General features: G+C 38.4%; 1 protein-coding gene across 2 annotated transcripts; it reads left to right on the top strand.

The window, feature by feature from the left end:
• The first annotated feature begins 1,104 nt into the window (after positions 1-1,104).
• On the top strand, positions 1,105-18,591 carry LOC149028718 (NEDD8-activating enzyme E1 catalytic subunit-like). Of its 2 annotated transcripts, none has more exons than XM_089138754.1 (10): positions 1,105-1,228; positions 1,391-1,657; positions 1,814-1,977; positions 2,787-2,989; positions 4,838-5,070; positions 5,201-5,263; positions 5,375-5,431; positions 5,869-5,990; positions 17,399-17,516; positions 17,882-18,591. In XM_089138754.1, exons 2-10 carry the CDS (start codon positions 1,553-1,555, stop codon positions 18,167-18,169), a joined length of 1,353 nt encoding a protein of 450 aa, XP_088994880.1. In that variant the 5' UTR covers positions 1,105-1,228; positions 1,391-1,552; the 3' UTR covers positions 18,170-18,591. The 2 variants fall into 2 exon arrangements, with proteins under 2 accessions (XP_088994880.1, XP_088994884.1); XM_089138758.1 differs by having other exon boundaries at positions 1,105-1,222.
• Positions 18,592-18,831: the final 240 nt, after the last annotated feature.

The raw sequence follows: 18,831 nt of genomic DNA on the forward strand, positions 1-18,831 counted from the left end.
GAAATATGACTAGGGATGTTTAGAAACATGCTCCAATAAATTTCCAAACAAAACCATGCTCCAAACAACAAGATTTCCCACACTTTGCACCAATTTTACTATTCACCTTAATAGAAATCCAACATTACAAACACTTGTCCCATTTTCAAACCAAATGGAATTTTGACACCAAACCACTTCCTACATGACTGATTCACTAAGAGGAACGTGCCTCCACACTTCGTTCGGCCAAATTCTAACTTTTGAAAAATCACAAGTGACTTTATGAAGTCACTGGTGATGTAAGTTTCTCTTCATTACCTTTTTGTTTGAAGATTTTTCTTTTGCTCATGACTAACTCGGAAGTTGTTGCAGGAGTCTCACTGGTAACTTCCACAACCAAGTCGAAGCAGCCTCTAAACTCAATAGACTGAGTGATGAAGTTTTTAGGCTTCGGGAAGACTCCAAAGCCAAAGACGTTGAAATTACTTGTCTTGGAAACTTAGCTTGGGAGGTTGCAGGAGAGAAGAATTCCGTGATCGAACGTCTTCGTTCGGATTTGGATGATGACAGGGAGAAGATCCGGCGGCTAGAACGAGAAGCAGGAAAGTCAGGGGCGAAAGGATCTGAAGCGTTACCCCAAAGGCAAGCTATTATTCCTTTGCCCGAATCCTTTCCAACTGATGTTCGCAGGGCTTGCATCTTCAAGTATTTGCACAATAAGCCTTTTGTTGACATGCTGAACGCTTATAACTTGCAGGCATACCGGGATGGCGAAAACGAAGTATGGGAATCGATATTAAGGAGAGATCCTTATTTCAACACGACCCCCTACAGCGCCAATTGTCATCCTGAAGTGTTTGCAAAACTGGGTCTTCCTCTTCCTGACTGCATCAAGAATACGATCGACCTTCCACCTCCGGATCAGGATATCATGCATCATCTTGAGGATTCTCCTCCTTATTCTCCTCTGAAAGGATTCAGCTATGCAAATACATAGTGCCTTTAAGACTTGAAAACACGAGGGGCTAATAGATTTTTTTTTTTTTTTTTGGTTAAAATAGAAATATTTCTTTGAAAAGAAGGAAAAAAGGGCTCCCACCATTCTGCCATAAGTAGATCTGAAATTGCTTGAGTCATGTGCATTAAGTGTGCATGACAGTCAAGCGAGATTTCGGTTATCTCGACCGAAATTTCGATTCAACAATCAAAATGATTCACTTGACGGTCCTGCTCAAGCAAAGTACAAGTAGATCCACAACATTCAGACAACTTCAAGTTTTAGTTCAACTGCAAATTTACTAGAATAACATGGGGATGCCATTTTATTTTCATCATGTGGAAAGGTGCAAAGAGGCGCCGTATGGGTTTGATTTATTTGGGATTCTGAATCTTCTGTTTATCTTGACAGGTTGACGCTCAAAGTGCTGTAAGCGTGAAACTTAAGCTAACATAGTCGGGGGATCACAACGTCACTCTCAACCTTACGAGTTCTCATCCGACCGAGAGCAGCAGAGAGATACAGCATCGGTGAGCCGGGAGTGTCGTTGCAGGCAAGAACCAGAAGTTTGCTATGGCTAATGTCGACTCAGAGATTAGCGGCAGATGGGTAGACCTGGACAAGCTGCTCACGAGGCCTGGCAACCTTGTCGGCCAAAATTTCGACCCAAGTCCTGACGTGCGTAAGCTTAAATCCTACGATCAGAGGTTTTGGCATTTTCACAAACAATTCATGTTCACTATTCCATTTTTTTCATAGAAAATCCCATTTATTGAAATTGAATCATCGGTGCTTCTTGATGATTGTTTTTACCTTTTTCATGCTTTGTGGCAGTTAAGAAACGATCTGCGGCAGTATGTGAAGGTTTTAGTGGTGGGCGCAGGAGGGTTGGGCTGCGAGCTGCTGAAGGACTTGGCTTTATCGGGTTTCCAGAACCTCGAAGTCATAGACATGGACAGAATTGAGGTTTCCAATCTCAATCGTCAGTTCCTATTCAGGTCATCTGTTGCCTTGGTACTTCAGTAAAGCATTTTGCTTTTCTCCGTCTACTATCCTTCGGATTTATTTCTTTATCTTGTTTCGCTTGTGAGCATTACAAATTTCTAGATACCTGGCAGACATTTCAGCAATGGGGGTGCTAAACAACTTGCTTGGATATTGTGTCTCGCTTGTGTTGAGAGTTGCTTCTAGTATTGTTCTGGTCTCAGTTGTTTCATGTAAACCCAGTTGAACGTGGTGATTCCTTGTTTAACAGTGGAGGATAATCCTTCCTACTTATGCTTTATTTAAATAGTGGATACACGCTTTGGAAACAATTGATAAGATCATACCACATGAGCGTCAAAATTCCTAACATTCTACTCTAGTGTGGTTAATTGTCTTTTCAAATACTAAAATAAAATCTACCGGTTTGATATGATATTGTCTCAAAAGAGGGAAAAAAATAAAAATGAAAGAGACCTTGCAGTGCCAAGCATGGGTTTCAGCAATGTACATGAAGGCGTCACCTGAAAATGATAGAAGAGCATCTTCTCTTACATGATAGATTCATTGAGCTCCCAACCCAAGGAAAGAAAAAAAATATTTTAAAGAAGTAAATAAACGATTTTGAACCATTTTGTTGCCAGTTATACCCGAACTGAATTTTAAATCTACTTTTAGTCAGGTTGTGAAATTTTGAGCTGTTCTAATTAGCATTAGATATAACTAAACTCCGTCTCACTCTTGCTTTCTATCCATCTATCTATCTGTCTGTCTATCTATCTGTCTATTTATGTATTTTATTAACCTAAGTTCTGTATTGTAGGCTTCAAGATGTTGGGAAGCCCAAAGCAGAGGTAGCAGCAAAGCGTGTTATGGAAAGAGTTAGTGGAGTCAACATTGTTCCACATTTTTGCCGAATTCAAGATAAAGATCTTGCATTTTATAATGAATTCAATATTATTGCTCTTGGTCTTGATTCTATTGAGGCTCGGAGCTACATCAATGAGGTGGCTTGTAGTTTCTTAGGTGCGTCTTTTCTATTTCACTATGGTTATTTAGTATTCTAGTTTCCCTTGGTGCCTGACAATTATTTTTACTTCAGTTGATAGTCGTATTTCTAAATGTCTTATATTATTTAATCATGCTAGTACATAGTAGATTGGAATATGATTTTTGACTTGGACAAAAAATACATTTTTCATTTTTTTGGGGGTGTAAGTTCTACAGGTTCCAAACAACAATTCAGAAAGTTGAGCAGTTTTAAATAACATATGCGTTCAAGCCTTATATGAAGGACCAAGGTACTGACAAGTGACAAATAGAAGATTTCAATATGTATCTGAGCTGCAGAAGGATAGCAGCACAATCAACAAGCTAATAAATTTAAGTTTGTGACACTTGTGGAATCTCAGATCTGATACAAGGTATAGTCATGAAATACCAAACTGCAGTGAGCACACAACAAGACAAATGTGGTTGGCAGAACACTGAAGATCAAAAAGAAAGAAAAAAAGGATTAAAATAGAATCCTAGAATAGCAATTAGATGACTCAAATTTAGTACTTAGAATTGTTTATGATCATGGGTTAACATATCAAAACCTGGTGGTGCTCAATTGGCAGGGTGACAAGAAACATGATGCTAGTAGGCTATTTTAGATTGACCCAAACCCATCTAGGTATCCAAGTGTCCCTATTGACTTTTCAGAAGCTGATGGGATTTTAGGAAATTTACATATTTGGTGAACTTTTACTTAATTTTTTCTTTCAGTAGGATACATAGGGAAGTTATTTGACAGTTTCCTAGTTGCATATGTTTCTAGTTCTGTTTTCGGTTGTGTAGGCTTTCTTTCCTTTGTATCCTAATGCTGACCAAAGAATCAGAGAATCCAGAATGAATTGAGTTTGTGATCCCTTTCTCCGCCTGCGACCTCATTCTTTCCAAATTTCCTTTCTTCTTTCATCTTGACCTCCACCAATGTGGTGGAGCCAAAGGGTCCATCTTCTTCCCCATCAACTTCTCGCACTCCTTTGTTTGATGAGTACTCTAGCTACCTCTACTTTACTATCCTCATTACTGCAACATTGCTGCAGCCTTTAATCTCTCCATCTTCTGAACCACAATAGGAAAAAGGAGAAAGGGAAACATAAACTAATAATTCTAGAAAAATCTTGGCAATCACTTCCTCTAAGCCAGTTGTCAAGTTAGGACCCATGCTATAGTTGTAAAGGATCACCAAATCTTCCAATATCCCTCTCCCAGAATGGCAGCAACCTACTCCTAAATCCCTCCATGCTCTAGCCAGAATGGAACCCACAAATCTGGACTTCTTCAGCTATGCTCCACTCAGCTGGCCATGGCGCCCACTAGAACTGAATAAAATATCTTCCTTTAAGCTGGCTAGATGGGTTTTTTTGACAGAAAACTGGCTGGACCTGTGGACCTAAATATATGCATCTCATGGGCATGCCTAGAAGTTAATTCAGGGCCTATTACTGCATCACCTTATAATTCTACTTTTATGTCTGAGGTTAGTCCTTTTTTGTAGTAATATTTCCTCCAATCTTCTTTAGTAGTTTATGATCATCTAGTGCTGCTTTATAGTCAAGAAGTCAGTATGAGGTATATACATGTCTCAACATACTCATGTTTATTGTAATTGACATTTTGGAATAAATAGAACTTCCTAACTGATGCTACAATGTGTTGTTTGAATTGATTAGAAATCGAACATTTATTTCTATTTTAGGCCTTTTTCTGGTATGTCCATGGCCCTATGTGTAGGAAACATTTAATTGTGTATATATATATACCTTTTGCTTGAAGGTTTTTCTGTTGTTAAAGTATTTGGGTTATGTGTCCTTTCCTTTATAGAGTATGACTCTGAAGACAACCCTTGTGAAGAAACAATCAAACCTATGGTAGATGGTGGTACTGAAGGCTTCAAGGGCCATGCTAGGGTTATCTTACCAGGAGTCACCCCTTGCTTTGAGTGTACCATCTGGCTTTTCCCCCCTCAAGTAAAGTTTCCACTGTGCACACTGGCAGAAACCCCTAGAACTGCTGCTCATTGCATTGAATATGCTCACCTAATAAAATGGGATGAGGTAATTTGAAGCCTTTGATGCTGGGCTTTTATTTATTTATTTGTTTTTGGTTTGGGGGGGATGGGAGGAGACATTGTTTTGGGAACCTTTGATGTTGACTTCCCAATTTGATACTTTATTTCACATACAGGTGCATGGAGGAAAAGCGTTTGATGAAGATAACCCAGAACATATGCAGTGGGTTTACTCAGAGGTTGTTGACTTTCAATTTCTATTTTTGTTTTCAATGTGGGAGCCGGGATGGTATTTGGTTATATTTTCTTTGTAGTCCTCTTACTTGCACTTAAACAATTGTACTTCACAGGCTGTGAAAAGGGCTGAACTTTTTGGCATTCCAGGGGTTACGTATACACTGACTCAGGTAAACAATTCTCTGGGAAATTTTGTAATTCAGGACTTTTCTTTCTCTTATCTATTGAAATTTGATTTGGCTTCCAAGTTATTAATGTTAGTTTTCCAGAAAGGTATCTATATTCCAAGTTATTAATGTTAGTTTTTCAGAAAGGTATCTGGATTGAAATTTTTGTACCTTGAATATCCTAATATCAGTTGGAAACTTGTTTTGTATACAAAAAACTTGAAAACAAGTTATCTGTTAGATGTTTTTAATGACCTTATATTATCTTGTTTTGTATTTTACATAAATCTATTGCTTCTTTATGGGAGGACTTTTGTTTAGTTTAACTTTCAACTGCTTTTATGTACATGCTAAGGTACCTTAGTCCTTTTCAGTAATGCAATCTTTTCCCATGTTGGGCCGCTGCATACATAAGTTAGCTTGTCTCTGTTGTGTAACAGGGCGTTGTGAAGAACATTATACCGGCCATTGCCTCTACAAATGCAATTATATCAGCTGCATGTGCACTGGAAACCCTGAAGATTGCATCAGGATGCAGCAAAACACTATTCAATTATCTTTCGTGCGTCTGATTCCCCTTGTATTTCTGCTAAGCTTTACCTTATAGAAGATTCATATCTTGGATATTTGAAATTTTGAATTGCTATTGTGTTGCCACAAAGTATTGCACTGTTAATACTTTTAACTATTTCTTATGGTTACATTTTAGGCAGTAAAGTATGACCTATCAATTATCTCATAGAACTGAAAAGCTTAAATATGTGGATTCATTTTTTCTTAGAAGCTACATAAATAGCCAATAGATTGGAGTTTAGCGGGTCAGTAATATTGGAGTGTCAAATCTGCAAAGCTCTAATAGTCTTGAGCGTCAGTTGGAGCACACCTTATGTAATACCTAGATAAGTTTAGATGACAAAAGACACTCTTTGAACAAGCTGCTATTATTTATCATTCTTTGTTTCTGTGGTTGCTACCCACGGATGAAGCATTTATTTTTTTGTTAGGGTGTAGACTGTAGAAGGAACGTGTCTATTTTGAGTGATATACTGTGGAGACACGAGGAGAAAAGGAGGTAAGGTGGGCTCTGTACTTTCTGTAAAAGCATTAAAGATGGGTTAAATGAAGTTTGTGCTGTTCAATTTATCTTGTTAAGGTGGTTATTTTGACGTTTGGGTGGGGTTGGGGGAGGAGGGTGTCTTACGAAGTAGCTGTCAACAGATCTCTAGTTGACACCAGTATGTTAGGTGACCTAAAGCATTGGAGGGGATGCAAGGTAACAGTAAAATAACAGGATAATTAGTTAGGATTTGTTACACTTCCACCTTCAGTTTTTGGAAACTCCTATCCATCTCCACCTCCCCAAGGAAAAAATGCCCTTGTGTCGGTACAGCTTGTAGCCCCACGGTGGGCAAGAAATTGGGCCAAAAAAAAAAAATTCGAAAACCCAAATTTCCTTACCCATTTGAGCTGGTTCTACTCAAAGAGATTTTAGTGTTGTCCCTCATTCAATTGAAGCTACATCACAAATCCATTTGGGTTATGTAGACTGATAAACCGGGTCCAATTAAGGTTTGGGGGTTTACTAGGGTGTCTTTGTTTTATTAGTCGGGATTATCTGAAACTGGGTCTATTAGGAGTTTTGAGTGTTCATTGTCTCCTATTGCTATTGTTGTAGTCTTAGGGTTGATTTTTGTTTAGCTGGTGAAAAATCTGTTTAGAATGCTTTGGTTGCATAATTCCATGAATTTGAATTCTGTGGACTCATGATTCCAAATTTTAGTATCTCTGTGGTTACTGTTGTTAAGTAATTCTCAACAGAACCAAGAATCACGTGGAGTTGTGAATTTTGCCTAATAATTGAAATTGTTTGGATTTCATGGTATGAGGTTAAATTCATGGATCCTCCAAATTGAGTCTGGCTATAGAAACGCTTGACGCATCACTCACGTAATCATTGGATTTCATAGTATGAGGTTAAATCCATGGAATCCTCCAAATTAAGTCTGCCTATAGAAACCCTTGATTCATGTAATTATGGAAACCAAACAGTTAATTCTCAATGAACTATGATCCTGTTGTCATAGATTCCATGGATCTGAAATCGGATTCAATGCAAATTTAGTAGGAATTAGGTAACCAAACACACTATTAGAAATTTATTTAGGGTTTTATTTCGTTTATCAATCCTTAACACCTCCCCGCACACATGCACACATTCTTTTTCTCCTTGCTCTAAAGTACGAATTTGTAAGTTGTGACCACATCTTCTCCCTTGTTCTTCTGTTCTTCAATTCTTCTCCTTGACCCTTGTCTGGCCCAAATTCTGGGCACTAGTAAGGGAGATATCAGTGTCTCTTGCATCTGTCCCTACTAGCCTAAAACCTTGGGGTTTATGCTTTCCCTAGGACAAAATTACCTGTGGATTCCTGTCCACAACACTTGGGGTAATAGTGAGCTGTCAATCTAACCTCAGATTGAACTTGACCTCCACCAGCATTAGTTGTGACCTCAAATTCTTCTTTCCTGCTCCGTGCTTGGGCTGATAATGATGTATATCCAAGAGCTACCTTCAATCTCGACTGATCCCTGATATTTCGAAGTCAGTTGAGAACACACAGAGGAGTAATCTCTTTTTAACTGCAGCTTTTTCCATTTTTCTGGGTTAGTTGTAAGACAGTTGTGCTTTAAGCCATTTTACCTTATTGTTTCCAGCGTTGTCCCTTCTGTCTTCCTGTTAACCCATCGCATCCTTATTTGTTCTTCCCTACCTAGTTATCTCTTTATGTATGATTGAACTTCTATCCTATTCAACCCACTTTTCTCTCGTAAAAGTTGATGATGCCCCTTCCACAATTCCCTTTGTTCCTCTATATATTTCTCCACTTTCTATTATTACCCCTCCCATCTTCCATTATTCCTCTATGTTCCTTTACTTTGGGTTTCAAGATTATCCTTTTAATTACAAATTTGTTCCTCCAATGTTGCTTTCCTTTCCCTTTCTACTGTTAGCGAGTTTCATTTGGTTGCGGCGTTGTGCAATTGTGTTCCATTATATTTTCATTTATTTATCATTTTGCCATTGTTCTTATAAAACTTTCACGTGTTTATAGTCTTGCCATCTATGTTCTTGAGTTATCTAACGCTTAGGTTGGCCCATAGGCAATCTAAGTAGGGTTTAGGGACCTTGTATCCACATCAAACGGAGTGATTTGGAGCTTTATAGTGACTAATGAAGAATTTATGATAATTTTTTTTTTCTTCTTTCTATATAGAATTAGTGATTGAAAGAAAACTTTACATTTTTTCCTATATGGTTTCTTAGTTCTCATGTATAGATGATCAATTGGGTAACTTACTTTTACATCTAAGCTTTTTTCGTTCTATTGGAAGAGTTGGAGAAATCCTGAGTTATGTCAATGTGACATAATAGTTATGAATGAGCAATTGATCATCCATCTTAGCATCCTCATTTCTGTTACACTGAGTTTATCTATATGATTCTTTTTAACAGCCCAACACTCTGCACCGTATATCATAAGGACCGTTGTTCGACCAACTATGATGTACGATGCAGAGTGTTGGGCTGTTAAAAAGAATCATATAGATAAACTCAGTGTAGCAGAAATGAGGATGCTAAGATGGATGAGTGGCAAAACTAGGATGGATAAGATAAGAAATGAGCATATTAGAGTTGGTCTGGGAGTTGCTCCCATAAGTGATAAGCTTCGAGATAGTCGTTTGAGGTGGCACGACTACATTCAACAGAGACCTATAAGGCCCCTGTACGGAGAAGTCATATAATCCATATTGAAGGAACTAGAAGAGCTAGGGGTAGACTTAAGATAACCTTAAGAGAAGTGGTGAGAAAAGATATGTATAGTTTAGGCCTTGTATCTAGCATGGCCTTGAATAGAACTGATTGGAGGGCAAGAATCCATGTAGCCGACCCCATTTAGTTGGGACAAGGCTTATTGATGTTGTTGTTGTTGTAGTTATGAATGAGCAAGTACAATGATAGTATGATACTCGATGGGAGACTAAAAAACATAGCCAATAAAGACTCTTTAATAGACCAAACTACCCTCTGGACTTAACTTATGACTTACAGCACTCCCCTTCAAGTTTGTGCATAGATATCTATCATGCCCAACTTGCTAACAGTACTACTAAATAACTTGACACCCGAACTTTTGTGAATACATTAGCATGCTAGTTGTCAAAGGTAACAAAAGAAATTTGAACCATCCAGACTCAAACCTTTTCTTTAATGAAATGCCTATCTATTTCCACATGTTTGTTCCTGTCATGCTGGACTGGATTATGGGCAATGTTGATGGCTGATTAGCTGTCAGAATACTGTTGGAAGTATGATTGAGGTTTCCTAATTGGAGTAGACTCCTCTTTTAGTTATATCTTTTGTTTTCTTATATTCTTTATATTGATTTCATATGTTATGTTGGACTAGGTTTCCTAATATCTAGGATTGGTTTTTCTATTCTATTTGCTTTGTATTTGCTTATCCTACTTATATTATACTCAGATTATAATTATGAATATCCCCATTGGGGCCCATGAAGGAAGAATCCCTTCTGAGCAATAATTTCTTCAAATTCCAACATGACACCAGTGCCTAATTTCGAATAGGGAAGAGAGAGGGAATTAGAGGAATCAAGGCTCTCTTTTCTTGTTGTCGTTGCCGCTACCACTCCATCGCTACCGCTACTGCTACTCCACAATCACCGTCCCCAACTTGACTTCTTACCACTGCCATCTTCAAACTTGCGCCACTTGTTGCTCTTTCAACCTCCTGCGACTTCTTCAACCTCTGCCACCTGCAACTTTTTTCTACCAACAACCGTACCTGGAATTCACCTTCTTCTTCTTACTAGCTAACTTGCCAATCCACTTTTTTTAGGCATCGCTAGACTTGAAACTACCATCGCATATCCATCCGCCATCGCTCACAATTCCAGCATCATTGCAAGGCCCCTGCAACTCATCCTTTCTGCCTTCGGTTCTCTTCTTTCTAAACCTACAAGAAGAACAGAGAAAGCTGAACCGATGAACCCATCGACCGAACCCAACTTGAACCCTTAAGTCCTATGATTTCTCTTTTTTGCCTTATAAGCTCTTTTATTAACCTGAAATAAAACATTAGCCCCTCAAATTCTGTTTTTTCCCTTCCTTATAGGGAATTATTTTGTAAGTTTGAATATCTCTAGGGGGCTTTATTGAGAATTCGAATATTAACAAGGATTTAATTGTGAACTCCCATATTCTAGGGATCTAATTGTGAATTCTCATATTTACAGGGGTTTAATTGTGATTTTCCATATTTCTAGGGGTCCTTTTGTGAATTTCCATATATTTAGGGTTCTGTCTATGTTTCTCATATATCGAGGGGTCTCTTTTGTAAATTAAAAAAAATTGTAAGGAAAAAAAAAATGAGAGTGTTAGTTGGACCTTTCAGATTTTGTCCAATTCTCTAGATTTGTTCCAAGAATTTTCATGCTACTTTCATCTTACCGTTACAATTTCTTCCTTTCCAAATTTGCTCATTGGCTTGAATTTTGTCTTCTAGGAATTCTCCTAATTACATTTGGGCCATTATCTTACCTCGGTGGACCATGACATATATCATTTAGGGATTTCCTTTGTCATTGTTTTACCCGCGTGTAAAGCTACATGTGAGGGGGAGATTGAAGATGTCTACAATTCAATGTTTATTTCAAGATTGTTGTCTACATTTTTTAGGTCATTGTTCGAATGCCTTTCTTTCAGACTTCCTTGTGCAGAATTTGATCTCTGTCACTTTCAGACTTCTTTATGCAAAATTTGATATCTGTTACCTTGAAAATTTTGTCCCTTACCTTAGCAATCTTCCACTTTGGAGATCTAACATTGCTATGGATCTGACTTTTTTGACCTGTACAGAACCTAATCCCTATTACCCTAGAGATTTGCCCCTTACCTTTACATCTTCCACTTTAGAGATCTAATCTTGCTGAAGATTTGCATTTGACCTTTGCAGAACTTGATCTCTATTACCTTTGGAAATTGTCATTTATCTTGACAATTTTTCCCTTACCTTTGGAGATTGTCCCTTTACTTGGCAAATTTTCCCTTTAGAGATCTAACATTGCTATAAATCAAAAGTTTCACTTTTCCTGCTGTATCCTAGCAATTGTTACCCCAAAAAAATATTTTTCCTCAGATTTGCACAGAAATTTGGTCTTCTCAACATTTGAAGATTCTACATTTTTCTTGGGTGTTCTTCCTTGGAGACTTAAAGTTGCGGTAGAGATGAGGACAAAGCAAGTGGAAGTCTACAAGGCAAATGTAATCTATAAGCTATTAATGTTTGAAGATCAAGTTGCAGATGTTTATCTAGATAGATGTTTAATACTATTTTGGCCAAGTTGGGCATGTATGATATCCATGCCTCAACTTGAGGGGGGAGTGTTGGAAGTATGATTGAGGTTTCCTAATTGGAGTAGACTCTTCTTTTAGTTATATCTTTTGTTTTCTTATATTCTTTATATTTGTTTCATATTTTGTGTTAGACTAGGTTTCCTAATATCTAGGATTGGTTTTTCTATTCTATTTGCTTTGTATTTCCTTGACTTACTCAGATTGTACTATAAATACGCCATTGGGGCCTATGAATGAAAATACCTTCTGAGTAATAATTTCTTCAAATTCCAACAAATACAACCTTATAGGACCTTCCAGATCTGCTCCAAGTTCTTGAAGAAGACCCTTCAACCATAACACTTCACGAATACCTTGAGCTAAGGCTGTAAACGTTGCTTTAGCACTTTGATTGAGCCACTACAACCTGTTTTTTGCTTCTCCAATACACCAAGTTGCCCCCACATAAGCACAATAGGCAGAGGTAGACTTCTTGTCATTCAGACACCCAACCCAATCTGCATCAGTGTATGCTTCAACTCTAAGATGTCCCTGAGAAGAGATTATGATACCTTTCCTTGGATATGCCTTCAAATACCTCAAGATATGATATACTGCATTAAGATGTGAAGAATAAGGATCATGCACGTACTGACTAACAAGGTTGACTACAAAAGTGATATATAGCCTAGTATGTGACAAATAAATCAACTTCCCAACTAATTTTTGGTAGGTTGTTTTGTCAACTAGTTCTCCTTCCTTAGCTTTCAAGTGCTGATTAGGCTCCACTAAAGTCTCTGCAGGTCTACACCCTTGTATTCCAATATCTTTTAATAGGTCCAAGGTCTACTTTCTTTAAGAGAGCGAGACACCATTAGCAAAGTAGGCCAACTCTAACCCGAGAAAGTACTTGAGTCTGCCCATATCTTTTATCTCATACTCTGTCCCCAAGAAAGTCTTGAAGGCTGTAATTTCCTCCTCACTGCTTCCTGTGATGACAATATCATCTACATATACACGGAGTACTGTAATATGAGATCCATCCCGCTGGATAAATAGGGTATGGTCTGCATTACTTTGCTTGTAGCCATAGGAGATTATTGCCTTGTGAAATCTTCTAAACCATGCCCTAGGAGACTGCTTTAGACCATATAGAGTTCTTCTTAATTTGCACACCTTCTTATGGGTCTCTGAACTAGAATAACCAGGGGGCACATTCATATATACTTCTTCCTGTAGCTCTCCATGTAGGAAAGCATTCTTCACATCTAATTGTTGAAGACTCCACCCATGGTTTACAACATATGAAAGAACAACGTGAATAATATTCATCTTAGCAACATAAGCAAATGTCTCCTGGTAGTCAATGCGATGGGTTTGAGTAAAGCCCTTGGCTACCAATCTTGCCTTATTTCTCTAATGGTCCTATCTGCATTGTGTTTTATTACAAACACCCTTTTGCACCCATTAATCTTCTTCCTTGCAAGCAAGGATACCAGATTCCATATCTTATTTTTTTCCCCAGGGCGTGCATTTCCTTATCCATAACTTTCTTTCAGTTTGAGTGAGACACTGCCTCCTGCCACGAGTTAGGGATAAAGGTGGAAGATAGAGTAAATAAAGCTTTGAAATACTAGGGATAGAGAATCATATGACACATGGTTAGAAATGGGGTGTTTAGTACAAGTACGTGGTTGTTTTCTTAATGCAATTGGCAAATTAAGATTAGAGACAGACTCACCAAGAGAATGGTTGCTTCAGGACTAGGATCTGGTGCTTCTAATTGCCATGGCTCGGAGGAGGGCTTTTGCTTCGTTTGGTAGGTCTTTAGAGGAGGTCTAAATGCGCCCTGCACATCATTCCCCTGAGGAGTTCTAGACTTCCCTTGCACATCATCCACCAATTGTTCTTGTCCAGTCACTCCATCTTCTAATGGAAAATCTGCCAAAGGAAACTCAACAATAGGAACTTCAGGAGGAATCTCAAGGAATAGTGGAGCTTCTTCACTAAGACTATCCCCCTGTAGAAGATGAGAAAAAAAAAAGAGGACCTATTCTTGGAAAACAACATCCATAGACACAAAAAATCTACGAGATCTAGGATGGTAACATTTATAACCTTTTTGTGCCGGGGGATAGTCCAAGAATATAAATGGTAACCCTCTATGATCAAGCTTACCATAATTATGATGGTTGTGAACAAATGCAAAACATCCAAATACCTTAGGGGGTACAGGATAATTGGTTGTACTTCAGAGAACTTCAAGAGGACAGTGCTGGTCTAAGACTAGTGAAGGCATCCTATTAATGAGATAGGTGGCAGTTTGAGCTGCATCACCCTATAATCGAGGTGACACATGTAAAGTAAACACAAGGGACCGAGCCACCTCCAAGAAATGCCTATTCTTGCGTTACTGTGACCCCATTTTGAGGAGATGTATCAACATAACTGGTTTGATGGATAATCCCATGATCAAAATAGTATGAGGGAAACTACCACCTAAATACTTGGTTCCATTATCTGTCCGAAGGATTTTAATGACAGCCCTAAACTAGGTGTTAACCATATTGTGGAAATTTTGGAAAGAAGAAAACACATCACCTTTTTTATGTAAGAGATAAAACCTAAGTAGTGCGGGTGCAACAATCAATGAATGTAACAAACCAACAATGGCCAAAAATAGATACAGTCCGAGAAGGACCCCACACATCAGAATAAATAACAGAAAATAGAACTTTATTTTTGTTATTTGAAGTGGGATAAATATGTTTTGTTTGCTAAGCCAAAATATAAGCATCACAACAAAAATCATTCAACGTAAACTTTTTAACCAAATCAGGAAATAGTCTTAGAAAAGACTGAGAATGGAATGTGGCCAAGACGATTATGCCACTGTAACAAAGACACTAATGCAGGAGAGGATGATGCAAAAACTGTAGAAAGAGCAGATGGAGAACTAGAACCGTTCAATAGGTAGAGCCCCTCCTTCTATTTACCACTTCTAATCGTACGCCCTGTCTCCAGGTCTTAAAAAACACAGTAAGATGGAAAGAATGCCATTTTGAAGTTCATATCACAAGTTAGGCTACTAATGGATAATGATTTAGCTGAAAAGTTAGGAACATGCAAAACAGAGGAAATGGTGAGGTTAGGTGAACAGATGATGGAACCCTTTCCAAAAATAGGGAATAGGGATCCATCAGTTGTTCGAACATTCTGAGCAAGTGGAATGGAAGAATGAGTGGTGGAATAAAGAAGTTGAGCCTATCATGTGGTCGGTTGTCCCATAGTCAATTATCCAGGAGGGATAAATAGAATTGACACTATGGAAAATACGTGGAGGAGGTTGGAAACCAAAGGTAGAGGCAACGACAGATGCAACACTCGCACTGGGAGTCTACCCAAAAGAGGATCCATCAAGTCTAGTCATCAGCAAATGAAAAAGATTCTTGATCTCGTCTGTGGAAATAGGTGCTGGAGTATTCTGGATGTCTGGAATAGCCTAATTTGCAGATGTAGGATTGTTGTCCCTACTACCACTCTTACCTCCTCCATGGGAACTTGCTGGATGTCCATGTAATTTGCAACATTTTTCCTTTGTATGGCTTTCCTTCCCACAATACTCGCACTTGACAAGAGGTCGAGAGTCACCAAAACTAGGCTTAGGATTACCAGGATCAACAACTAATGCAGATGTATCAGGAGTTTGTGTATGCACCATAGCTATCCGCCGACTGTCCTTTGTATCCACCATGGCATAGGCTTGCTCTAGAGAGGGAAAGGGCTCACAAGAAAGGATTGTGTGCCCAAGTTTGATCATACTCCATGTTTAGTTATGCCAACAAATCATAAACTCGAAGCTTGTCCTCCCACTTTTGGTAAGCAATAGCATCTTCACCATTCTTTGGTGTAAATTTTCTATAGAAATCTAAGGTCTGACAATATTCTAGAAGTGTATTATAATGCTGAGAGAGAGTAGGTCTTTTTATTTCAACTGATGAATCTTCTGTCTGATTTTAAAGCAATGTGCATCATTGCCTATTCTGAAGTATGTATTTTGAGTGTCCTTCCAAATAGTAGCAGCATCTGGGAGAAGGAGATAACTCTTTGCTATGCTTGGTTCAATGGAATTAAGAAGAAATTCCGTGACTAACATTCATCTAGTACACCACTTGGTAAATTGCGGACCAGGAGAGGAAGGCTCGATAGAGGTTCCATCAAAATGGCCAGTAAGACCATGAGCACCAACTGCAAGAGAAACAAAACGAGACCACCGTAGATAATTGGTCCCATTCAGTTTGACAGTACTTATCTAAAGCAGAGAAAACTCATGATCCCGAGAAATAGATGAATTTAGAGAAATCATTAGATATACTAGAGGAGTAAGGTGTAGTTTGATTAGTCATCGTAGGAACTAGGGAATCAAGCAAGGATGAAGGAACAAATTTTTGGTAGGACAGAGAACAAAATACTCACCACAAAAAGTAAGGTATCCTCTCTCTCTCTCTTTTTTGGGTTCTCTAAACGACAACCATCTAAGCTTGAGACACAAAAAAAGGGTTTGATGGGGGTGGGCTGATGGCTCATTGGTTTCGTTTGGGGTTTGGAACACTGTTCACCGTCTTCTTTCTTCAACAGGACCAGGGGCGATGGTAGCAGACGATGGTTCTAGGGTTCGATAGAGGTCTCAGGTTCTGGGGTTTGATGGCAGAAGAGAGTGGTGATGGTCAATGGTAGCAGACGATGGTTCTGAGGTGGTTAGATAGAGGTCGTAGGTTCTTGGGTTCAATAGTTTTGCAGGTTTTTGGTTGTAGGCGATGAGGAAAAGAAAGAGGAAGTAGCAGAGGTAAGTTTCTGCAATGAATTTTTTTCTTTTCTTTTCTTCTTGTACTTTGCGATTGAGAGAGAGAGAAGATGAGAAAGAGGATGGTGCTTAGAGATGGACCAGAGTTAGCTTTGATACCATGTTGGACGAGTTGGAGAAATCCTGACTTATGTCAGTCCAACATAGCAGGGCTTTATTTATAATAATAGTTATGAATGAACAAGTACAATGATATTCGATTTGGGACTAAAAAACATAACCAATAAAGGCTTTCTAATGGACCAAACTACCCTTTGGACTTAACTTATGACTTACAACGCATTCTTATTTACTCTTGTCGGTTTCACTCTTCTACATGATTCGTATCAATTACTTGCTGGGTTACTGGGTTGAATTACTTGATATGGACTTTTATTTTTCTGAAATAAAATGGTTGTGAATTTATGTTTGTAAATTAGAGAACTGTGGTCCTTGTAAAGTGGTTGATTAGAAATTGAAAAACAAACAGGAGTCGCATGTAATTTCTTAACTGTGTGCTTGTTATGGAAACAATGATTTTCTACATCATTGGGGCTTTTACTGTGACTTAAACTTGTAAATGTGTGCCTACATATCAAATATTAAAGAAGTTATTGGACTCTTGCATATCGAAGAAAGAAATCCTATTATATTTCAGTTCACTCAGCTTTCGTACCCCTTTTACTGACTAACTTTTGAACATTCTCTTTTTACAGATATAATGGTGTTGAAGGCCTGCACACCAAGGTGACTGAGTTTGCAAGGGAGAAGGATTGTCCTGTATGTGGTCCTGGAGTACGCATTGAGCTGGATACTTCAATCACTCTACAGAAGGTCTTTAATATCAATATTTATGTCACTATGATTTAGTTTCTGTCAGAGTTTATCTTTTCATCAGAGTTGTTTCACTGAGTTTCTTCCTGGTGTTTGGGCTTTCTAACCTTTTATAAGCATTCTTATGGCCTGATTTTGGAGTTTCTTTTCCGTGTGGTTATACTGTAGTTGCAAAGTTTGAACTACTGGCAGAAGATAAGCATATTTTCCCTTGTATCTTCCACTGGAGTAGGCATCTCATTGAAGTACCTTCTAGCTAGGAAAGTCCTAGAAGGAAGGGAATGCTTGCTTAGCTATTTCATTATTGTTATTTCTCTTATTAGGTTGTATTTGTGCTTACCTTTTACAAACTTTGTGTGAAACAGTTTATGGAGCTACTTGGAGAATACCCTGGGCTGCTTCTTTCAAAACCAAGCGTTTCATACCAAGGAGAGAATTTGTATATGCAAGCACCTCCTGTACTGGAAGAGATGACTCGGTCGAACTTAGCCGTACCTCTTTTCGATCTCATGGGTAAATTCCCAAAGGGAGTTGTCAATGTCACTGGCATGACCAAGAAGGATGACAAGAAAGTGTCATGCACCAGGAAACTACGAGTGGTGTTCAAGGGTATTGATGGAGTTACAGACATGGAAATGGCTAGTGGGGCTTGATATTTGTACACCTCATTTTAGCCAAAGTTTTACCCTAGTTGTTTTTGGGGGCTTGCAACTGAAGCTGTCTTGTGAAGTTCCAGAGCATTTTAATGGCTGACAACTTGGGGAGGTGACATGAGATTTCTTTTCTGTGTCGTTAAGAGTCGTGATGTTATTGTAAGGACAGCATGTCTGGTGTCATCAGAAAGCGAGAGGATAATATTATTGATATATTGTGAGGTTATCTTGGAGGATCCTTGCTTTTGGTATTTCCCATTTCAGTGTAACTAATGCTAATCATATGATAGGATCTGTTCATGTAGCTGCATAGATTTAAGATTGCTCCTTAATTTGAAATAATATGAACTAGATATGAATCAGGATTATAGCAACCATCTGGGTGCCACAGTTCAGTAATATAAATTCTGGTGGTACACTTCCTGGGCATCCCTGATTACTTTTCTCTTCTTTTTTTTTTTTTTTTTTTTTGGGGGGGGGGGGGCTCAAGACCCTGTGTACATTTCATTTTGGTAGTTAATTGAGTTGTCAATAAATGTCGGAAGCTTTTACTTTCAGTACTTCATCCATGTTTCTAGAGAAGCTATTTAAAGGTCGGGAGTATGTATCATCCACTGGGCTGAGAATCAAACTCTTCCTGTTTAAGTTGGCAAGGCATGAAC

The sequence above is a fragment of the Hakea prostrata genome, chromosome 1 (genome assembly GCF_041222555.1).
Source record: "Hakea prostrata isolate BN-2017 chromosome 1, UWA_Hpros_2, whole genome shotgun sequence".
Lineage (NCBI taxonomy): Eukaryota > Viridiplantae > Streptophyta > Magnoliopsida > Proteales > Proteaceae > Hakea > Hakea prostrata.

Coding starts and splice junctions, on each gene's coding strand:
- LOC149028718 (XM_089138754.1), top strand. CDS start 1,553: ATGGCTAATGTCGACTCAGAGATTAGCGGCAGATGGGTAGACCTGGAC. Junction 1,658..1,813: donor ATTTCGACCCAAGTCCTGAC/GTGCGTAAGCTT, acceptor GCTTTGTGGCAG/TTAAGAAACGATCTGCGGCA. Junction 1,978..2,786: donor AATCGTCAGTTCCTATTCAG/GTCATCTGTTGC, acceptor TCTGTATTGTAG/GCTTCAAGATGTTGGGAAGC.